At 29.8% G+C, this 23,131-nt stretch overlaps 2 protein-coding genes across 2 annotated transcripts; one reads left to right on the forward strand and one right to left on the reverse strand.

The window, feature by feature from the left end:
• Positions 1-49: 49 nt before the first annotated feature.
• On the reverse strand, positions 50-20,604 carry LOC111633523 (receptor-type tyrosine-protein phosphatase mu-like). Its single transcript, XM_023378107.1, has 17 exons — positions 20,532-20,604; positions 20,093-20,227; positions 16,816-16,973; positions 16,655-16,739; positions 10,322-10,398; positions 7,743-7,779; positions 7,566-7,663; positions 6,771-6,887; positions 6,547-6,695; positions 5,916-6,051; positions 5,677-5,826; positions 4,462-4,561; positions 4,320-4,390; positions 4,132-4,257; positions 2,314-2,445; positions 2,089-2,243; positions 50-2,015 (listed from the first exon to the last, which is right to left on the reverse strand). The coding sequence occupies exons 1-17, from the start codon at positions 20,602-20,604 to the stop codon at positions 1,859-1,861; spliced, it is 1,956 nt and encodes a 651-aa protein (XP_023233875.1). The 3' UTR covers positions 50-1,858.
• On the forward strand, positions 13,906-15,021 carry LOC111633519. Its single transcript, XM_023378102.1, has one exon. The coding sequence runs from the start codon at positions 14,179-14,181 to the stop codon at positions 14,671-14,673; it is 495 nt and encodes a 164-aa protein (XP_023233870.1). The 5' UTR covers positions 13,906-14,178; the 3' UTR covers positions 14,674-15,021.
• Positions 20,605-23,131: the final 2,527 nt, after the last annotated feature.

Raw genomic sequence — 23,131 nt, forward strand, 5'->3', positions numbered from 1 at the left:
AATAAAAACACTACACTCAACAAGCCACCAATAAAACTGAACTGCCTAACCTATAACCAAAGTCTCCTTTTAATTTGTTTTTAAAAAAAAGCGCTTGACAAACTTGCCCCGCATGCCGAAGTTGCCCCGATCTCCCCTATAAAATTATGAAAATGTCAAATGTTTACAATCAAAGTCGCCAGAAATAGTAAGACAAAAAGTTTTGATATGTTTGTACTTTGAGCACAAGTGCACACACAAACTATAAAATTAGTAGTCTTATAGTTTTCCTCCGTCATGGGTTTAAAATCATTTTTACTGATCTTTCATTGACAGGACAAAATTTTGTTATAAATTTGGTAATTTTTATATGAATAATGCATTAGACTATCTTCCTACAGCACAAACACGTCATGTCGAAACCTCCCATAAATTTTCTGCAGGATTTAGTTTAGTATTTCATTCTTGCCTTATAATATTCACCCGAGTTCTCTCCAGACATAACTTATTTGATGTTAATTAATGTATCAATACACTAGGATAATCCAAACTAGATTATTTAGCAATGGTTTCGTGTTGGCATGTGCTGTTAATACTTTCTGATATTTTTAAAACATATCATGCGATAAATTTATGATGTTCTATAATTGTTATCAAACAGCTACCTTCTTGTTTACTAAGAAATGAGCATTGTTCCTTTGTTGAATTTCGTGAATAATTATCCAACCATTAAGACCATTAAATACATCTATTCACAGCAATCGTACATCTATTGTTCACGCATCTAGTGGAATTTTTAATAGTAAAAAAAGACACCTTTAGGATCTACAATATTTAACACTGTACAGTAAAACCCTAAGCATTAAAGAATGTCTATACGTAATACTTAATTTAGTTGTCTGCTATCGGGTTACTATACATATAATCTTTCTCTTACGTATTCTGGAAATTGTAGAATTTTGAAAATATGTCAAATTATATTTGGCGTGGTTTATTTCTAACAACCGTTTTATTTTTCAGATTCTTTTTCTTTGATTTTAATTGGAAAATCCATATCTCTCCAATTGTAAATTGTTTTTCTTTTTGTCATCTTGCTATGTTGTATTACATTATTTAAATGCCTATTGACACAATCGAATGTTAGGCATTAACAGTTTTTATTAATACATTCAAATGACATTATATAAAAAATATATTGAATTATTTTAAAATGTAAAAATTAGTTAGTTGTGTGCATGTGTGTAAACACAATTTATACCTTAATTTCCAAATTACTGCTAAAATTATACGAGTCACTCAGATTTTACAAATACGTGAGCCATTCACAGCACGGCACAGGTATTTGTAAAATCTAAGTGCTCGTACAACATGGAATTCATATAACACGGAATTATCAACTGTGTTATAGGGGGGTCTACTGTAATCAGCAAAATTCCATACATGTCAATGTCTGTATACGTGTTTTCACGAATTTCAAATTTCAAAATAATTTTTTCACAAATAATCTAGCAAAGAACTTCCTGCTCTATCGTTCCATCCTGAGGACACTTAGAAAACCATTTTTCATGCCTATCGTGGATTGAGCCATGCTCACAGTGGGACGGCCCGATAGTAAAGAACGGCATCCCAAATATTTCTAGAACGTTTCAATCTTTCCGTCTTCGTTCCTTGTTCCCAAAAGCGATAGACTGACATCTTAACCGCTCGGTTATCCGGCCGTAACCATGATCTTTCTTACCTAAACTCTAATTGTAATTGCTCAAAATAATTTATTGTAAACGTTGAAAACGACTTTGTTCTGAAAAAACGTTGTAAATTTTAAATTTCACTGGAAGACATTAGAATGAGAAAGCTCGTTTGTTAAAACTAATATACAGTATTAAATCCTAATTATACATACGAGATTTTCTATAAGTTGTGGTCTATTTCCACGAATACATCTTACAGCTAGGAATACGTCGACTTCTTGTTCTGCCTTTATTTTATCGAGAACAAATACGCAAGTGCAATAAATTCCACAAGCACGAACACCGTCTCTACAGAGGGGAAAAAATAAATACCTATAGCAATATTCTTCTAGAATAATGAAATATAAATTGCAATACTTACAGGCATTGCACTACTGATGTTAATGTACCAGTTTGTTGTTGCCATTTTTCTACTTTATCAATAAGATGTAAAATATTTTCTTCGCTATACGGAATATAGCTATTAGAAGGCCAGTTATTTAAGTGAAATTGTTTAATAGTTTTAGTAGTAGCTCCCTGTGAAATGTATCCAGAATTTAATAAAATTAGAAAATAAAAGTATAAAAGTAATGTAATGGAAATATACCTTCCGAGTTAAATCTCTCAACCGAAATGTTCTTATTATAATACAATCGTACATTTCTGCCGAAATATTTGAAACTTCTGTATTTTCATAGTTGATAGTGTCGTTAAGATTGGGCCAGTAAGATGGACATACCTGAACGTACAGAAAATTTTATCATATGCTAAAATCACATGATTATATCAAGTTTTGTATGTTATTTTACATAAATAGGCAATATTTTGTGGAGTTAGATTCTTGCATTGTTTTTGCTATATACAGAAAGCAGAATAAATGATTTTTTCTGCTTATTTGAAAGTATCTCATAATTTGATTTTGACATTAGTTTGGTGAACTTTTAAACTATATTCTTCCTAGAATAAGAATAAAACCGATATGCATTAATTTACATAAAGTAGTTTCCTATTCTCATGCTTTAATGCCTTTCATAGTCGACCAGTATTTTTTCCTTTTTTAACATTCCCAGTTTGTTTATATTTGCATCAAATTATAGATACAGCTGACTGTGAATAACCCACATCTTTTGCAACAGTGCTTGTTGAGTTGACTTCCTTTTTTGGAGTTTTACAATTTTTTTTTCCACCTAGAAGGCAATTTCCACGTATTTTTACAATAAACAGAAGAAAAAATGGTTTATAGTAAGCCTGAATATAAATTGAATTGTTTCAAGAATACAGTTTATATTCATGCTTACTATTTTCATATTAGACAATATAGAAAGTAATATTTTAAATATGGTACAGTAAATATAAGATGATTCCATAGCTTTTAGTCAGTTTTAAATGATTCCAAAATTTTCCCGTATATCATGTAAAAAAGTTTGTGTTTTATTTGTATAATGTTGTGTTGTTTGTTTATATTATTCTCAATATAAGCAAAATGTCTGATTATTCTTGTTTGTTTTATTTGCTACACGCTTGAAATCATAAAAAATGACTTAATGACGAAGTGATATAATTTTTGCCGGGGGTTGTATATATGTTTAAATTATAAAAAAATTATAAAAATATAGCGAAAATTTTAAATTTCTTGCAAAAAAGTCACACGATATCATATGACGTGATGTTTTAATTCTCGCTGCTTATTTACGATAACTGAGAGATATACTTTCAATATCCAGCAAATACGTCCCGTTCTTATTCTGAGAAATACTACATTATTGATAAAATAAGAAAGATGTTTGTGTTTGTTTGTATTTGTATGTGTGGGTGTGGCACGATTTTGTTCACCTACTTTGAAGCTTAATAATTCCTGTGCCTTTTGTCGAAACTTTTAAATTTTGACAGAGAGGTTTGTGTAGTAGGAACATTGGTGCTATTAAAATTTGTTAGTTAAAGGTCAAGAGATGCGAGATGTAGGGGATGATATGTTATATCTCGAGTAGAGTCAGATTTAATAAAGACTTTACTCGTATTAGTATTTACAATTATTTAAAAAACTCATGTCTATCCTGAAAATTACACGTTGTCATTTTGTAATAATTAATAATATAAAAATTTTTCAATAAGATCTCATAACAGATGGCACCATACACAATTTTAATTCTATGCCGAGAAAGTTACGCAACTTGTTGCTGGAATTTTTACAATTTTAATCTCATAACAAAGTGCATTTGTCATACGAGAATAAATAAATTTACATCTATTGATTTCGCTAATACCAGAAATTCTCAATTCATTTTATAATTCTAGATATATTTACTTTTAACATTCATTAAAAGATCATTTAATGAATTATTAAATTGATACAAATATTTTAAGATTAGAAGATCAAAATGTTCTATTGAATGTTAAAAGTAAAGACCAATTGCATAAATCTTACCTCATCTAATTCATTTAGAAGAATAAGAGTGTTGGATTCAGAAAGTAGCATCATTCTCCAAAAATCCGAAACTGTATTTGGTAATGGAACTTGAGTTACAATAAAAGAATCTTTTTGTTTATAACCCTAAAATTAAACATTGTTAAAGACATTTTCGTAAATATAATACTTTGATTTAAATAACTTACATCAATGTACACAGCGTTGATATAATTTGACTCGGAATCACAACCTCGCAGAATCACGCGGCCTTTTTCAGCTGTAAATATAAGCAAATATAAATTAAAAGTATAAATAATTCGATAATAAATTGAAAAAAAATATTCTTACGTGGTACGACATTTAAATTCCTGTTTCTTAATTGATTGTCAATTTCGTATCCTGAACGACAATCGGCTGGTTTTATTTTTGGACGAAGTTTCTCTAATCGCTAGACGAAATTATAAATTTTTATTAATTTCGAACTAATTAACAGAGAAGATTCTAGATTCTCGATCTCTATAGCATTATTTCTAGCAAATTTTTCAAACAAATTAAAGATCGAGAAAATATTTAGAAAGTTCTCTCCATAATGAATAATTTTCGTTGTATAAAAAAAAGTACGTAACTTGAGGCAAACATTGTCAAAGATGCGAATACAACGTACCACAAACCATTATGTCCACACAGATTTTGACATCCTAACTGAATGCACAATCCAAGAAAGAAACAATCGTTTATTCATATTGAGTTTCGAGAAAGAGAGAATAAAGCTAAAGATGACAGCATTCACATCCAAAATGACACCTGATAGAAAGTCACCAATAGTCCCTAAAGATCGTAGACTACGTTAAGAAATTCCTGCAGTTTTACATCAATATAAAAAACTCAAATGTAGTAGATAGTACAGGATTTAATTGCTCATAGTGAAAAGCAGATTGCCACAATTGTAAAACAACAAACGTTACTAAATTTTTCAATTCTCTAGTGAGGACAAAAATTCAATATTAAGACAGACTATAGTGTATTAAAATCCTTTTAATTCAGATAATAAGTATTTAATCACATTAATTAACCATTCAAGCGTAATGATCATAATCTTCAGTAACATAAATAAAAGCAATAGCAAGTCAACTATAAATTGAATAAATATTACATTTATTTAATAAGTATTAAAAATGGATATAAATGAATTAAGATATAAGAAGTTTCATAAATTTAGTAAAATGATTACATACAGTATATATAAAAATTTCATATTTGTAAATAGGAGATTTCTACTGATATCAGATTTAACGTGTTCAAATTAAAAACATTATTTTAAATAAGATTAGTGCTCTGAAATAATGAATTCTTTATTGAAGAATATTAATGTAATCGAATCTCCAAACCCCTCCTCAAAACAGTGGCCATTTTTTAAGGAACTTATTGAATAAGACTACATATAGAATAACCTCCAAACAATGGCCATTGTTCAAAGGTTTGATTGTAGTAGTAAGTTAAATACGACCTGAAATTATAACTTAACGATAAATTTAAAAGGAAAATATATGTTAATTTATTTACTTCGTATTGTATGTGAAAACCTGTTTTCCCTGTCGAGGCATTAACTTTCTTTAATCTGTCGATTTCTTCGTTATAATCAGAGCATAGAATCGATGTTTTAAATTCGCATAGACAATCGGCTAATGCTCGATACACGAAACGATATTGCGCCTGTTAAAAAATATCAAATGTTTTTACGTTAACGATACTTCGTTTCAATTTAAGATTTAATTCAAATTTGTATATATAAATAGTATTACGTAAGTTTCCACGATGTTTATTCGCTGTTGCCGCATATTGGTAAGATAAGAAACTAGATCTACTCTGGCTTCTGAATATGCCATATCTAACATGCTGTCTAACAGAATTAAAGTTCCAGTTCTTCCATCTCCTGCACTAAAATATATAAGTTCAAATAATATTACAATTATAGGCTATAAACTGTCTTTTTTAGATCTAATAACTTCTAGAAATTAATTAGTAAATAAGTATATATTTATATAATGTACCAAATATATAATATTGAATTCAGTAATTACCACCTCAAGGTGGTATTTACTGAATTCTAAGTGATCTAAGACTTTATTTAGGTATCTGTATAGGCATATATTTTTTATGTGCGTGTTGATACTGTATTTTTAGGAAAAGTAATGGTCAGTCGTTATATTTCTTCGCTTTTCTAACATTTTACTTTATTAATTAATGTACTGTACAGTATTTATCTTTCAAGGCAATTTAAGTCAAAATTACAGTGATTATTATTTACATTTTTCTAGAAGTTGTTAAATGCAAAAAAGTTTAATGAGCATTCTTTGTGCTTTTAATATTGATATTCTGTAATTTCTATAAAAAATAATATCCGTATAATAATTTGTAAATATATAAACCTACCTACAATGCACAACAATAGGAGAATTGCTCTTTGGTTTAAAATTTCTGACTTTTTGTAAAAATGAAACAACCGAATTTGTAAATCTGGGTACGTCGTGATCGGGCCACGTTATGTAATGAAAATGTTTCAATATCCACGTTCGTTTTCCCTACGAATTAATGTTCAAAGTCATTTATAATATTAAGTAAATTAAAGCGAAAAGTAATATAGAATTCGTACTTACTTGGGTAATAAGAAACGTTCTAACGACATAATCTAAACAAATTTCCTTATCTTTTAACGATACGTTAATGTTTCCGTAATTTTCTTCAGTTTCGGGCCAATATTTTTCACATTTTATCTGAAATATTTAAAAATTTATGATTTATTAAAATGAATTCAAACTTTATTAATGAAATTATAATATGTACAATGTTATTTTTCTTAAATATATAAAGTAATACATTCTGAAGAAATTTCTGTTAAAATCATTTCCTTATATGTCTTGAGATCATAAATCACGCTTGTACAATATCATTCAAGCACATACTTACATACTTTAATATTAAATGTAATATTATATCTACACAAGCAGATATAAAATTCTGCTAAATTCGTTATTTTTTTTATGAAAATAAAGAAACCAAATTATAAATCTATATTTTTCGATTTACAGAAAACACATTCATTAAATTAACTTGTTCAACTGTGGCGATTAGAATGTAAATCAGAATGCCAAGCTAATTATAAATTTGCAATTTTTATGAAAGAAAATCATATGCAACAATTGTTTTTTTTTCACGAATTAGCAGAGTAGTGTTCCGTTTAATTACTAAAATCTCTATAATTTCTCTAATTGCTTCTAAGTTAGAGAACAAATTAAAACAAAGAATTAACATTTGAATGCGTAAAGTTTCATTATTACCACTCTCATACTTTATACAATCAGAAAATAATTTAAAACATTAGATCAATAGCATTTACTTTTATTTTAATAAATGATCTTTTAAAATTTATTATTATTATTATTGAAAGATACCTTTCCATTTTCCACTAGATTAGTGACCATGACTATTTTATAAACATTCTCTTCACAGATCATTCTCCAAAAATCATGAATTGTCGTCTGCTTCGGTCCTAAAAAGAAAAAAAAATTGATGTATTGCATCTGAATAAAATAAAAGTAAAATTTCTTCTTATTTTTAAAATATATCACCTTCAGTGGCTATATATTTTTTTGGTCTTTTATATCCCTGAAATTGAAATAAGAGTTAAAGATACAAATTACATATGAAAGAAAATTTGAGAATTATGACTTAATTTACTAATTTCAATAAATATTGTCTAGGTTTTCTAAAATAAACTTTAATTTTCACATAAGTTACACTACAAATTTAACTAATAATGAAAATAATTTTTTAATATTATAATTTCGCGGAAGTAGACATGGGAAGTTTAATTATAATATTATAATATTATAATTAAACTTCCCATGTCTACTTCCATCCCTTTTATCTGACAGATTTTTTCAGCTCAAGATGACTCTTATGTTTAATCTTTTGCTAAGATTAGAAATAATAACTATATTATAGATTTAGTCATCAATATATCTGGATATTTTCTGTAAGAGATATTTTACAATGTATAACAATAACAACATTCTGTATATACTTACATCAACATAATTTGCATTAATGTAGTCTGAATGGGAACCATTTCCGCAAATTTGTGAAACTACGCGAGCCTCGTCATCTAAAAATTAAAAAATAAATTCATCAAAATATCATTAAATCAAGGCCGAGATTATTTAATGAATCGGACTAATTTTTTGACGTTTTCTTTCTTACTAATACAGAAAAACAACACTCTTTCTAGTCTTCTAATAGGTAAAAATTAAGCCCGATTGTGTATTAATTATAAATTTATGCCGCTACTACACGTCATAAAATCACGTTTGTGTATCTCGATACTATATTATTGTCTCAGATAACTCGTACTTATATATTCTCAGATATGTTGCATTCAACAATCAAAGTATGGAGAAACCCTTATGAATTTAAAGGCGGTCATTTTAATGAGAAACTTCAAAATCAAAAAAATAATCAATAGTGCTGGTGTGAAGGTCTTCCAGAATGCCTTTCTCCTATAAGCCATGGGCAGAACTGCAAAAGAAGAAAAACAGATATAGATAAGGCACGGGATAATTCGTCAATACATAAAGTCATACAAGCCATCCAGTGCTTCTAGTCCAAAGATGTTGCGCATTGTCCTGCAAGAAATTCAGATTTAAATATAATAGTAAACACCTTAAATCTTGTTGAAGTGTAGATAAGAAACTGAACGCTGCAAAAACCGTGAAGAACTCGATGCCAATTTCAACAAAAGTATGATTAAGGATCTATATAACTACATGTCAAAACATGATTGTAACATAGTAAAATATTTGAAATAGCAGAGAACCAAAGATAAGATGGTAACAAACATTAATTTCATTTTTAAATAATAAATTTAATAAAAATTGTTTAATGGAATTCGCACACCTATAATGTCTGTCGTTTCATATAAATATACCCGTTCGGACAAGCAGACGATATTTTATTTTATTTTATTTTTTTAAATAAATACAGTACTTAACTACCGCAGCGCCATTATTCGATATTAATTTTTAAATATGTAAAATTCAAATTTACAAAAATATATAGAATTCTTTTAACATAATCTTTTAAAAGTATATAAATGCTGTTTAATTGTTTTTACTTTTTAAATAACATATAATTTGTATAATTATTCATTTTCGATCATTCAAAAAGAAAGAAAAAAAAAAAAAAAAAAAAGTTNACTTTATGTATTGACGAATTATCCCGTGCCTTATCTATATCTGTTTTTCTTCTTTTGCAGTTCTGCCCATGGCTTATAGGAGAAAGGCATTCTGGAAGACCTTCACACCAGCACTATTGATTATTTTTTTGATTTTGAAGTTTCTCATTAAAATGACCGCCTTTAAATTCATAAGGGTTTCTCCATACTTTGATTGTTGAATGCAACATATCTGAGAATATATAAGTACGAGTTATCTGAGACAATAATATAGTATCGAGATACACAAACGTGATTTTATGACGTGTAGTAGCGGCATAAATTTATAATTAATACACAATCGGGCTTAATTTTTACCTATTAGAAGACTAGAAAGAGTGTTGTTTTTCTGTATTAGTAAGAAAGAAAACGTCAAAAAATTAGTCCGATTCATTAAATAATCTCGGCCTTGATTTAATGATATTTTGATGAATTTATTTTTTAATTTTTAGATGACGAGGCTCGCGTAGTTTCACAAATTTGCGGAAATGGTTCCCATTCAGACTACATTAATGCAAATTATGTTGATGTAAGTATATACAGAATGTTGTTATTGTTATACATTGTAAAATATCTCTTACAGAAAATATCCAGATATATTGATGACTAAATCTATAATATAGTTATTATTTCTAATCTTAGCAAAAGATTAAACATAAGAGTCATCTTGAGCTGAAAAAATCTGTCAGATAAAAGGGATGGAAGTAGACATGGGAAGTTTAATTATAATATTATAATATTATAATTAAACTTCCCATGTCTACTTCCATCCCTTTTATCTGACAGATTTTTTCAGCTCAAGATGACTCTTATGTTTAATCTTTTGCTAAGATTAGAAATAATAACTATATTATAGATTTAGTCATCAATATATCTGGATATTTTCTGTAAGAGATATTTTACAATGTATAACAATAACAACATTCTGTATATACTTACATCAACATAATTTGCATTAATGTAGTCTGAATGGGAACCATTTCCGCAAATTTGTGAAACTACGCGAGCCTCGTCATCTAAAAATTAAAAAATAAATTCATCAAAATATCATTAAATCAAGGCCGAGATTATTTAATGAATCGGACTAATTTTTTGACGTTTTCTTTCTTACTAATACAGAAAAACAACACTCTTTCTAGTCTTCTAATAGGTAAAAATTAAGCCCGATTGTGTATTAATTATAAATTTATGCCGCTACTACACGTCATAAAATCACGTTTGTGTATCTCGATACTATATTATTGTCTCAGATAACTCGTACTTATATATTCTCAGATATGTTGCATTCAACAATCAAAGTATGGAGAAACCCTTATGAATTTAAAGGCGGTCATTTTAATGAGAAACTTCAAAATAAAAAAAATAATCAATAGTGCTGGTGTGAAGGTCTTCCAGAATGCCTTTCTCCTATAAGCCATGGGCAGAACTGCAAAAGAAGAAAAACAGATATAGATAAGGCACGGGATAATTCGTCAATACATAAAGTCATACAAGCCATCCAGTGCTTCTAGTCCAAAGATGTTGCGCATTGTCCTGCAAGAAATTCAGATTTAAATATAATAGTAAACACCTTAAATCTTGTTGAAGTGTAGATAAGTGTAGATATAAAACTGAACGCTGCAAAAACCGTGAAGAACTCGATGCCAATTTCAACAAAAGTATGATTAAGGATCTATATAACTACATGTCAAAACATGATTGTAACATAGTAAAATATTTGAAATAGCAGAGAACCAAAGATAAGATGGTAACAAACATTAATTTCATTTTTAAATAATAAATTTAATAAAAATTGCTTAATGGAATTCGCACATCTATAATGTCTGTCGTTTCATATAAATATACCCGTTTGGACAAAGAGACGATATTTTATTTTATTTTATTTTTTTAAATAAAAACTATCAAGAGGGGGCGCTCTCTTACTTCGCGCGCTTTTTAAAACGGTTGTTCGTCTGGCAAACGTGGTTTTTTTATGTGCCTGATGTTGGTTCTATGTTAATTAAGGGCTGAACCTTGAATGTGTGTATCAATTTGTTCTACTTTTTGGGAATCCACAAATAAATTCACAGCTTTTTGTGCTGGAGATGTTTGTTGCGTTAATTTATGGTCCACTTCGTAATTAGACGCACAACATCTTTTGGTTCGTCGAGGCGGATGTGGCCGCCATCTTGTTTTTTTCGACTTTCGATATACAGCTACGAGTTAAGGTAAGTCTGCCAATATTTATCATTTCTCTTTCCCTTCAAATTGTTTTCCATTTCTTTTCCATATTTTTGCGATTTTTGTTATAATGACGCCACTGAATCATTCGACGAAAGAAAGGCTATCAAAATTAGAGGCATAGCAAAAAGTAAACTGTCTTATATTCAAAAATTCCTGGACAATTTCGATTCAGAAAAGGGCAATGTGCAGGAGGTCAGAGTAAGGCTAACTTCCTTGCTTAAAATTTTGGAAGAATACGATCTTATTCAAAATCAACTCGAAATAAACTCTGAAGAACCGGAACAACATTATACAGATAGGAAGGAATTTATAACAAGTTACCACTCTCTATAATCACAATTAAGCAGTGGCGTGCCGTGACATTTGATAGTATTATAGCTGTGTTTCTGTAAGAAGCCGTTTTCCAGGAGCAATCAGTTAATTGCGCGTCAGTGATGGTGTAGGGTCCATTCGTACGTACGTGGTGGCGGAGGAGACAAGGACGATAAGTATCTGACAAAAACCGTTTATTTTAACATAAAATAAACATATACTATGTACAGTACAAAATAGTTTGCTTTAGGACAATCAGGTGTTCGGACGTCCTGGGCTTCGATGTGGTTCTTTGATCGTCGATCGAAGGTGGTCCCGGGACACTGGCGTTGGCAAGTACGTAAGGCACGGGGAGACTTCGTCTTTTGGCGTCGGGGACATGGTCTAATTCCGAAGTGGCACGGGTAAATGATATTAAATCGTATAATTGTTTTAGTACTGTACAGTACATCTTTGTTCGGATCGTAATTAATTATAATACTTTTGTATTATAATTATAATTAAACTTTTATGTCTAAGAGTTACTTGTCAATAGATATAACTTTGCAAAGAAAAGTACATAAAAATAACATTGAATATTCTTTACTTTTTATATCTTAAAACAATTCACTTAGTCAAGCTCCCTACTAGTGGTAAGGGATAGAATCGTTGAAAGCGTTATGGTGTGTAGCATCCACCAGCTAAACCGCCAGAGGTTGGTGCTCTGTGAGTGTATGCGCCAATGCCTGTAAATTGGCTGCTTTACACCATTCAAATATTTTCGCCCTGGAAGCTGACAATATACAGCGCTTCCATTGGGAATATGCATACACGAATTTAGATTCGAATATACAATAGCGATCTTATCGTTGTTTTTCATAGATATTTTATTATTATACCGCATTATGTATTTTATTACAGATTTCATATAGAAATCTGTAATAAAATACATAATGCGGTATATTTTTTATAAAAATATTAATTTTAAGTAATTAAAAGTACGTTCAGATATGAAAATAATCGCGCAATATGTATTTATATTTTAGAAAATACAAGGGAAGCGGCGCTTCCACATCTTCCAATGACGGCACGCCACTGCAATTAAGTACACTCATTGATACCAGATCAGGACTTTCTTTACCTCCAGGGTCTGTTGATTTTAACTCTATTAATACCTTGATAAAACTACTCACTATTAGTATTCCATGCTTTGATGGCAATGTTATACCCCGTTCGCACCAAGCATTTCAATTTAGATTGTGATCAAGGTCGGCGACTATGCCGTGGTAGCTGTCACGATCGTTTCGATCTCGACTGAAACGAGGTTCAATCGCGATCGACCCAAGTGAGTTCTTGAAACTAGATCCAGTTATAAGAGAAATCCCACAATCCCACGCGCGCGAGAAAAAACAAGATGGCTGCGGAACAAGCGTCGGGCTATCAACAGAGAAATAAAAAATATATTTGAGAGACGATGACATCTGTCTGTGCTGTACTGGATAATATTAGGCCTATTAGTTTAGTGTCTAGTTCACTAATCTGTTATAAAGGTTGGAACTTACCATCCAACATTGTATTGGATGATCTTGAGTTCTATAAACCAGGTGAGATTAATTTGTTATTAGGTGCTGATATTTTCTTTGATGTTATTACTGGTCATACTATGCAGCGTGATGGCCAACCTGCATTGCTCATCACTCTCTTTGGTTATGTTATTTCTGGTCAAATACCAACTTATTGTTCTACTAGTTCGAGGAGTGTCACGAGTTGTATAAGTGTGATTTACTTCACAATCAACTTAGAAGGTTTTGGAAACTTGAGGAAATAAAGCAAATTCTTCAGACTAAGGAGGACAAGTTTTGTTAGCAACATTTTATAGAAAATACTAAAAGAAATTCTGATGGTCGATTTGTTGTAAGGCTTCCTGTTAGATTAGAGGTGACTATAGGAAATTCCTTTGAACAAGCCAGGAAAAGAATGACTGCTAGAAAGAAAATTTGAATCTAATAAAAAGTTGCACCAAGATTACATACAGTTTATGAATGAGTATTTGGAATTAGGTCATATGGAACCTTTAAGATTCTCCATGAAACTCCTGAATTTTTATTCCACATCATTCTATTTTTAAACCCATCAGTTCTACAACAAAAATTAGAGTCGTCTTTGATGGATCTGCAAAGTCTTCTAATAAGCATTCTCTCAATGATATTTTATGTGTTGGTCCTGTTATCCAAGAAGACTTGTATTCCATTATTCTTCGATTTAGAAAATATCCTATAGCAATGACTACAGATATTGCTAAGATGTATCGCCAAATATTAGTTGATCCACGAGATAGATGTTTACAAAAAATTTTGTGGAGAAACTCCATCAGTGAAAAATTAAAATCTTACAAACTGACTACTGTGACGTACGGCACCAGTCCTGCTAGTTTCCTAGCAACTAGGTGTCTTAAACAACTTGCAGATGGAAATGAGATATCCTATCCATTAGTCGCAGAGTCTATACGTTCTGATTTCTATGTAGACGATTACTTGGGAGGAACCGCTACAATTGAAGAAGCTAAGATGTTACAGCATCAGCTAATTGATTTACTTGCGACTGCTGGATTTCCTCTAAGAAAGTGGTCATCAAGTCATGATAAAGTAACACAAAATGCCGAGCTTGAAATGAGAGAAAATTTAAGTGATTGTAAGATAATTGATGATCAGACTTTTCGAGCTTTAGGAGTAACATGGCATCCAGGTATGATTGTTTTTAATTTCAATTTACTGTAAGGCCTACAGTTAACTAAGCGCAATTTGTTGTCTGTGATATCATCCGTTTTTGTTCCTATTGGTCTATTGGCTCCTGTAATTATTAAATGCAAAATACTTATACAGAAATTGTGGTTACTAAAACTGGGATACCCACAACTGTGATCAATGAATGTAATAAGATATATGAGAATTTACACTATTTGAATGATATTCATGTTAGCAGAAAATTAATTAATTCTGCCAGTCTCAAGAGAGTTTTTGTGTTGCTTCAGAACAAGTTTATGGTGCTTATTTGTACATAAAGTCCATATGTGATAATGATTCAGTTTTTGTTTCTTTAATTACATCTAAGTCTAGACTGGCTCCCATTAAGCAACAACCTCTCCCTAGATTAGAGCTGTGTGGTGCTTTATTATTCTCTCGTTTGCTGAAGAAAGTTTTGTCTTCATTAAAGTTAAGTAAATTGGATCAAATTCATTTATGGTGTGACTCTACTATTGTTCTTTGTTGGTTGCATTCATCTCCAGTTAAATTGAAAACCTTTGTTGCAAACAGGGTCTCTGAAATTTAGGAAACTAATATTGCATGGTGGCATCATGTTTCTTCTATGGAGAATGTTGCTGATCTGATTATTCGTGGAGTGCTTCCACACCAATTGTGTTCACTAGAACTATGGTGGAATGGTTCGGTGGAATAATCTCTTATGCAAAAAAACTGTTTATTAGTGATTCAACTGTTGAAAACTTACATTTTCTAATGAATTACCTGAGTGCAAGACTCACTCCTCACAATTTGCAGATGGCATGGTCAGATCTAAATCTACTGGTCTTAGTGAAACTATCAAAAATATTTCTCTCTTCGCGCCCTTTTTACAAAAATCGTTGTTAGCGTTCGTTAGGCCAACGTGCTTTTGCTATGTGCCTGATCTTGGTTTTGTGTTATTTCAGGGCTGTACCCTGCATCTATGTATTACTTTGTTCAACTTTATTTTGTGAATCAACAAAATAAATTCACCAGCTATTACTGAAGGAGTTTGTTGCGTTAATTTATAGTCCGCTTCGTAACTAGACGCACAACAATACCTTTCCCAATTTTTACACTAGCTATGAGTGAGGCATATTACGAAAAGATCAGAGTACTAAGTGTGACCTTTTGACTGGATGTGCAGGTGAGTAGAAAAGAACATTTGCTCTGCTGGCTTCGATGGCCGAATGAATTCTTATATTTCCAAGAAATATTTTGATCAGATGCATAGATAACTGCTTGTTACAGTGATGAAGAGCTGAGGTTATACGTTCAACAATAAAAAGTCAATCTCAATTTGTTATTTATTTATCTTTGTAGCAAAATAAGTAAATAACTGAAATTAACAATTTAAGAAAACTTAAAAGTAGTGAGGCTATCTGTGATATCACTATATTACGATCACATATTATAGTATGTGATCGTAAGATTGTTACAATGTATGTTATTTAAAAGAAAATTTAGTAAATTAAAATTTGTTTTTAAAAAATTTATACTTTACACTTTATTTTAAAATAAAATTTAAGGATTCTTATTTTAATTTAAATAATTAAAAAATATTTTGTACAATTTTTATTTCACCAAATAAAGTAAAAACTTTATATATTGAGAAAGTCCAAATAGAAATGTAAGAACATTTTTATAAATTTGATTTCTTTTCTTATAATATAAGCGAACAAATGACAAGTAGTTTTGGAAAAGAATGCAATTTTGAGTGCAGTTATATAAAACTGCCCAAAATTTGGATGGGCTGTAACTTTTGTTTGATGAGTAGGCAAACGAAACTTTTTGTTGGGCAAACAGTGGACAAATGAATGGCATAATATCATTACTTTGAAGAAAAGGCAATTGTTGATGTCACAGTCTTAAATTAGGTATGTAACGAAAGAACCGGAGTTTATCGATAATACATTTTACTTCAAAAATTGCCATTTTCTTAATGATAAATTATGTAATATTCAAGTTTGATACTTACAAGGAAGATTTCCATATCGATTCTGTGGTTTATTTACTGGGAGTTTAGACACGTCCCGTAACTCGCATTGTCCTTTTTTAATAGCCTGAATAGCATATAAAATGTAAATAGTAAATTTTCTCATATTGAGAAATGAATAGAATTGATTTATATTGTTATACCATGAATTGCCTTTTCAATTTTTCTGTTTCTGTGGAATCTACAATGTAATCTTCCAAATTTGCAATTGAAATTTCGGTAGATCCATCTATTTGCTTTTCGTTTTTTTTATTTTCTGAATTTTCATCCAAGATAGAATTTGTGGATGATAATTCGTCATCTAAAAATACATGAAAATAATTTTTAATGTATTTCATTATGATTTATTTATTTATTTATTACAGTACATATATACATTTCAGTAATAAAAACATTTGGTGAGGAATATGAGAATATCTTATTAAATATTTTAATTCGAATATAAATACTGTAATATAATTAATAACCCTAATATATATAATGTGTTATAATAAACTATCGATGATTTGTAAGTACTGCACTGATAATTTTTAAAATATTTACTATTTTATTGATATTTCCTTCACTTATTTTAGCATTTTATAATAGTTCTAATAGTATATAGTATAATAATAGTTTATTAATTAAATTTATTTATATGTTTTAATGTAGTAAAATGCTAACATTAAATGTGCTCAGCACTTTTAATGTTAGCATTTTACTACATTAAAACTTAAGCATTTTACTACATTAAGGTGTTTTATTTTCTGTGTTTACTTGTAGTAAAATGCTATTTTGAAAAATTTATATTACTTTTTTCAATTATAATACTTTATTATGTTAATTTATTATATTAAATCGAAGTACTTAAAGCTTAAGATCATATAATATTTAGTTCATTAAAATAGATGTTTATTTTAAAGGAAAAATAAATTATGATTAATGAATAAACATTCCGTGAACATGGTTAAAATGAAGACCATAAATCGTTATTCGGAAACGAACGTTTTTGTTCCTTTATTTCATTATCATCATTTGGAATTATAATGTCTGGCAAGGGCTCTTGATTGACTTTCCCGACACTCGAACAGGAGGTTAAGGGAACCATTAGGAAGTCCGATAGTTTTAAGTAATACTAGCATGTAAATTGGAAACATTGAAAAGGAGTAAAAAATTACATAACACGAAAATTTTTCAGATATGACCCCACCTTTTCATATCTCCCAAACAAATGGCCCGGTTTTCCTGAAAATTTCTAAAACCATTTTTCTGTAATATATAAGTGGCCAGCAAATTTCAGGAATTTTCGACAAAACCACAGGAGTTATTAAGCGTTAAATTGACTGAACAAAACCATGCCACACAAAATCCATTCATATTTTTAAAAACAACATTTTTGCATTTCTCGACGTTTTAAGGTTCCCTGAGTCTAAAAATTAAAAATCTTGGGAGGATCATTTTTTGAACTATGCATGTTAATTAAATCTATTATTTTATATTCAATATTTGATTAATGTGCTGTACACTGGTCGCGGTGTATACAAAGTTCTAATTATACTCATATAAAGTTAAAGTATAGAAATGGTAACTTTTTCATATAAAAGCATGTTAATACTTTTTGAAAACACACAATTATTTAACCGTGATTTTATTTAAAATTAATGTGTCTATAGCAACAAAACCTTTGTTTGCTGTTTAATTCCATAATAAAGGAGCAGATTAAAAAAAATCATCACAGTATAAATTTAAAGGGACAGTAGCTATGTTTAGTGAAAGTTTATCAAGTACAGTACAGCACATCAAATAATGTTGATGCTACTTTTCCGTATATTATATAAGAATTTTCTGACTATATTGTTCTTTGATAAATATAAACATTGAGTAGATACGATTTGATTAATTCGGACACTGAATTTTAAATCTGAATCTATATGTTTTCCTTTAATAAACTGTTTGCATCCAAATCTGTCACCTGGATTATTATGGATTGTGTATTATTAATTCATCAAAGTCAATTTCCTGTAATGTGAGAATAGCATCTAGGCATCTCCGTTGTATATGATCAAATAATGAACGAATTTTTGCCATTTTCTTATATCATCTCATCTTTGATTATCAGAAAAATGCAAATTTAAAAGAATTTTTTTCAAATCTCTTTATGCTTTCCTACAATATCTCAATAAAGATCATTATCTTCATTCTAATACATATTCCTTTTCGGCAAACTATGATATCCAGATAAAAAAATTATTCCGAGAGAAATAAAGAGTGGAGTAATCGGAGCGATTCCTATTGGTTGCTACAAAGCTAATCAAGTAAAAAAATTATAAAATCATTAATAAATCAATTTATTTTTACAATCAAACAAAAAACACGGGTTATATTTTCGCCAAAACTACAGAAACGATTAATCCCTCTTTTAGTTTCATCTTTGTCGTAAGCAATCATTCATTCCACGCGTTTATTATTTAAAATTTGTTATTTTTTTATTGTTTTTCCTTAAAATTTCTAAGAAAGATGTTCTCTTGCAGTGTTATGATGACACAATAAGATTTCTTGCTATTTCACATTATAGTATATTTACAGATATGATTCAGTAAACAAAATTTTATCAATTTACTGCACCTTCATTACATTTCACGGAGAAATGCCGTGTGGTTAGGATAGTAATCCACATGAAAATACGCTGTATCGAGTATTTAATTTATGATGGCATTAATGCTTTGTCATTGAAATAGAATTAAAATACATTTAATGTTTACAGAAATTCGGTTGTAAAAAAGCAAAGTTTCGTTGTGTTTTCAATATGTTAATTTTAAGCGTGCATTTGTCAGTAATAGACAAGATTTAAAGTTAATTTTATTAAATAATATATGATAAAATCTAAAATTAATTTAACCGGCTTTAATTTAAATTACCACTATACAGTGGTACCTCAGGNCATCCGACATTGATATGAGAAAACAACGAAGATTCTGTCAGGGAATAAATATTTTGTTAATGCCGGATAATGGCTTGTGGTGAACATTGAATTTTGAAATGCCTAGTGATAATATATAAAATATTGAATTTATTTTCAAGACATTATGAATTATGTCATATATAATAATTCATCTCTAACGGTTTCGGTGCTGATCATTATGAACGTTAGTGAGCAAAAGAGAGAAATGAGAAGCCACGATCTGCAGTAATAGCTCAGTTATGATTCCTTTCAGCACTAAAAACATACCGTAGCGCAGTGTCATTTCAAATTTTGAATAATTCATTTTTAAAATCACAAATATAATTATTAGAGTTCTGAAAAGTCTAAAGATTTTTTTTCTTTTACATGTAACGATTACATTTTATTTTGTAAATGATCCTATATATGTTTTTCGTTACAATCAAAATATGCTAGTAATATGCTTATTTTAAAAACGGAATATATTTGATTAAACTCACTTATTTGGCACATAGCGCCATGCCATCCTGATTTACATCCACCAATACATGTTCCATTAAAAGGGTTGCAAGTTGTATAACAGTTCTGAGGACAATTTTGTAGGCAATTCACTCCATACCGTCCATTCTCACAGACTGAAAAATAAATATACATAAAACATTTACATTATATTTGTATATGTGTATCATTTCTAAATGAAAATAATTTGTATACTCCTACAAATAGATAATTAGGATTTCACTGTTAATTTTTGAATTAATCGCCTTTCGATTTAATTACATGAACTAAGAATATGATGTTATAAATTTTGTTTTCAATAGAAAATTTCATAATATCAAATTCATTTATTATGCTGAAAATATAAGATTTATATTTAATTTTGTAAATTACGTGTAAATGGAAGAAATTGATAAAAGACACTCGCAGTAGGTGTCTTACACCGACCCTGAATAATGTTATCGACATGTCCTTCAAGATTATTAAATCCGATAAAATAGCCAAAGAAATCCATAATGCGTTTTTCGGATACAGGGAGACATTGATTACGCTCTTGGATATTGAGTTGTTGTAGGATCGAATGTGTTGTCTGTCGTTGCTTCAGGAGCTGCGATTCGTCCTTCAATAGAATATTTCAAAAACCTCAACGCATTTACGATATTCGCCACTGAACACAAGTCGTGGGTTCACACCTCGCCAACGGGCTGACCACGTGGAGTTTTCCGGGTTTTCTTCATTTAAGTAGCATCTAAACAGACCATTTTCCCATAAAAAACCTCCCAAAAGGCTTCTCCCGTCGGTAGATCGCCCACGTGCCACGTTTCCGTAACCAAGCAAACCAAATCATAATTATATACAGTATTTTATGAAACAAACATTATACCGATATGTAATACTTACTTTCATTGCAAAATGGGAGAAGGTATCCACTTAAACAGGAACATCCATATGGGTCGGGCAGACAAAAAAGGATTTCAGAACAGTCTATCACATTTCCAAATTTATCGTAACATTGCTGGTTACAATGTTTTCCAAAATAATGTGCTGGACAGGCTGATAAATGGAAATATAAGATTCAGTATTAAAAACTCATAGTTATATTTGAGCCTTGTTTGAAAGTGGAATAAGTCCATTCATAATAATCAATAATTGAAATAACTTTCTTTAAAGTCTTTATAACAGATAATAGTTAATGTCCTAAGAACACAACGTAATAAACAAGATAACGGTGTTACTGCTCAGATGAAGTGATGAGAAGTTCTTTTCCTCATTCCATTTAGTTTTCTTTCGCAAGATTTTAGAGCATTATAAGCAATTATATACTGCCTAGGACTATTACAATGTAATAGAGAATTGCAGGAATAAAAATAACTTCCTTTTGTATAAAATAAAACGAGAAGATTTTGTCTGAACTAAAGAAGAAGCACTGTCAAAGAGGGAAAAATACAGACAGGAAAATTATGAATTGGCTGATAATTTGCTTGATGAAGTTTAAATGGAAAGAACCTTATAACATTTTCTACAAACTTCTGTGGAAAAATATGCACAATTTAAACTTCTTGATTTATTTTAAAAACAAGGAAGGCCTAAAAATTTTAGCATAATTACTGTTACCACCCTACACAACTTCAAGACCTATAACAAGAGAGAAATATAATCGTGTGACGAGTTTACTGCCTTACATGCCTCCTATTGAACAAAATTACTTCACTGTGCTAAGTGTAAAAAAACAATAAGATTGAAATATAATTAATTTATTATTAGTTATCTTAATAAAGTACTTTTCATAGTTGTTCATTTATAAATTCTAATATAACTAATTTTGTAAAGTCGATTATCGTTATTTTAAATTATTATTTCTTACATAAAAAATACACTTCAGAAAAGCCAAGTTGAATTAAAATATAAATTTAAAATTGTTATTGTTTATATTTTTCAGAATTTGTTATCATTGAAAGTGGTATAAGTCGATTTGTAGTTTTAAAAAGTCTTTTATTTTCTTTAACAATTTTATTAATTATTATTAAATAATAAAATTTAACCAGTTTATACTTTTAAAACATTTACCGAATTTATTAACGTTAGCCAATATTTTTTAGTTGATTCAAACGCAAAACGTTAAATATCTCAAAGTATGAATAAATGGACTTAAGAACAACGTCTCATTTCTAGAAATGTATGTAAATTTTAAAATTTATGGCGCGATAAGGACAGGACTTTCCTGATTCATTCGTGTATTTTAGCATTTAACTGCGCAGAAAAATTTTAGACTAAAAGAAGACTAAATTTTAGATCAGTTAGATAATTTCTTTCTCATTTACTGAAAACTTGTTGATCTTCAAATCTTCATTATAAAGCCTATTGAAATTTTGAAGTATCATTTTTGCATCTCACAATTTTTCCACCATTATTCAAGCAGCAATAAACACTATACTTAACTAAAATGAATAAAAGTAAAGGAAATCGCGCGACTTTGTCATATCGCGATATAATTGAGGAAGAGCCGGAAAGAAAGAAGCGATACCTGCAATTATTAGGTCAGAAGAAGCGATCATTGTGTAGTACCCGACTGTCGCGGACGGGGGAACTTTGCACTTCCCTCCACAAAAGAAGCTATGCTCGTACCTGCATGCCATGAAACGACGATCTGTGTACGGAGACGATGCTGTAATGCTGTTTACATTTTTCACCCCTAAGTTTAAATTCCGTTAGGTGCGCTCGTCGCAACAGAAGACAAGAACATTGTCACTTTAATACCTTTATAAACGTCGAGTAATGCAAAAAATTCAGTTTTTTTCTTTATTCTTTATGTATAGATGTTAATGTTTGGGGCCCGATCGTGTGTTTAACTTCGAAAATTTTTAAAGTTTTGCAGGAAGGTTTGTACATTAGAAAGACTCATTCTATTAAATTTTGGTGGTTTAAAGTCGATGGAGCGAAGAGATAAAGGGGGTCGTGTTTCATATCTCCAGTAGGATCGGATTTAATGACAATTTTACTCGTTATTAGCGTTTCCAACTATTTTATTTTTTTTTATAAAA

This window comes from Centruroides sculpturatus, unplaced genomic scaffold (assembly GCF_000671375.1).
Source record: "Centruroides sculpturatus isolate CEXI.00-Female unplaced genomic scaffold, Cexi_2.0 scaffold815, whole genome shotgun sequence".
Lineage (NCBI taxonomy): Eukaryota > Metazoa > Arthropoda > Arachnida > Scorpiones > Buthidae > Centruroides > Centruroides sculpturatus.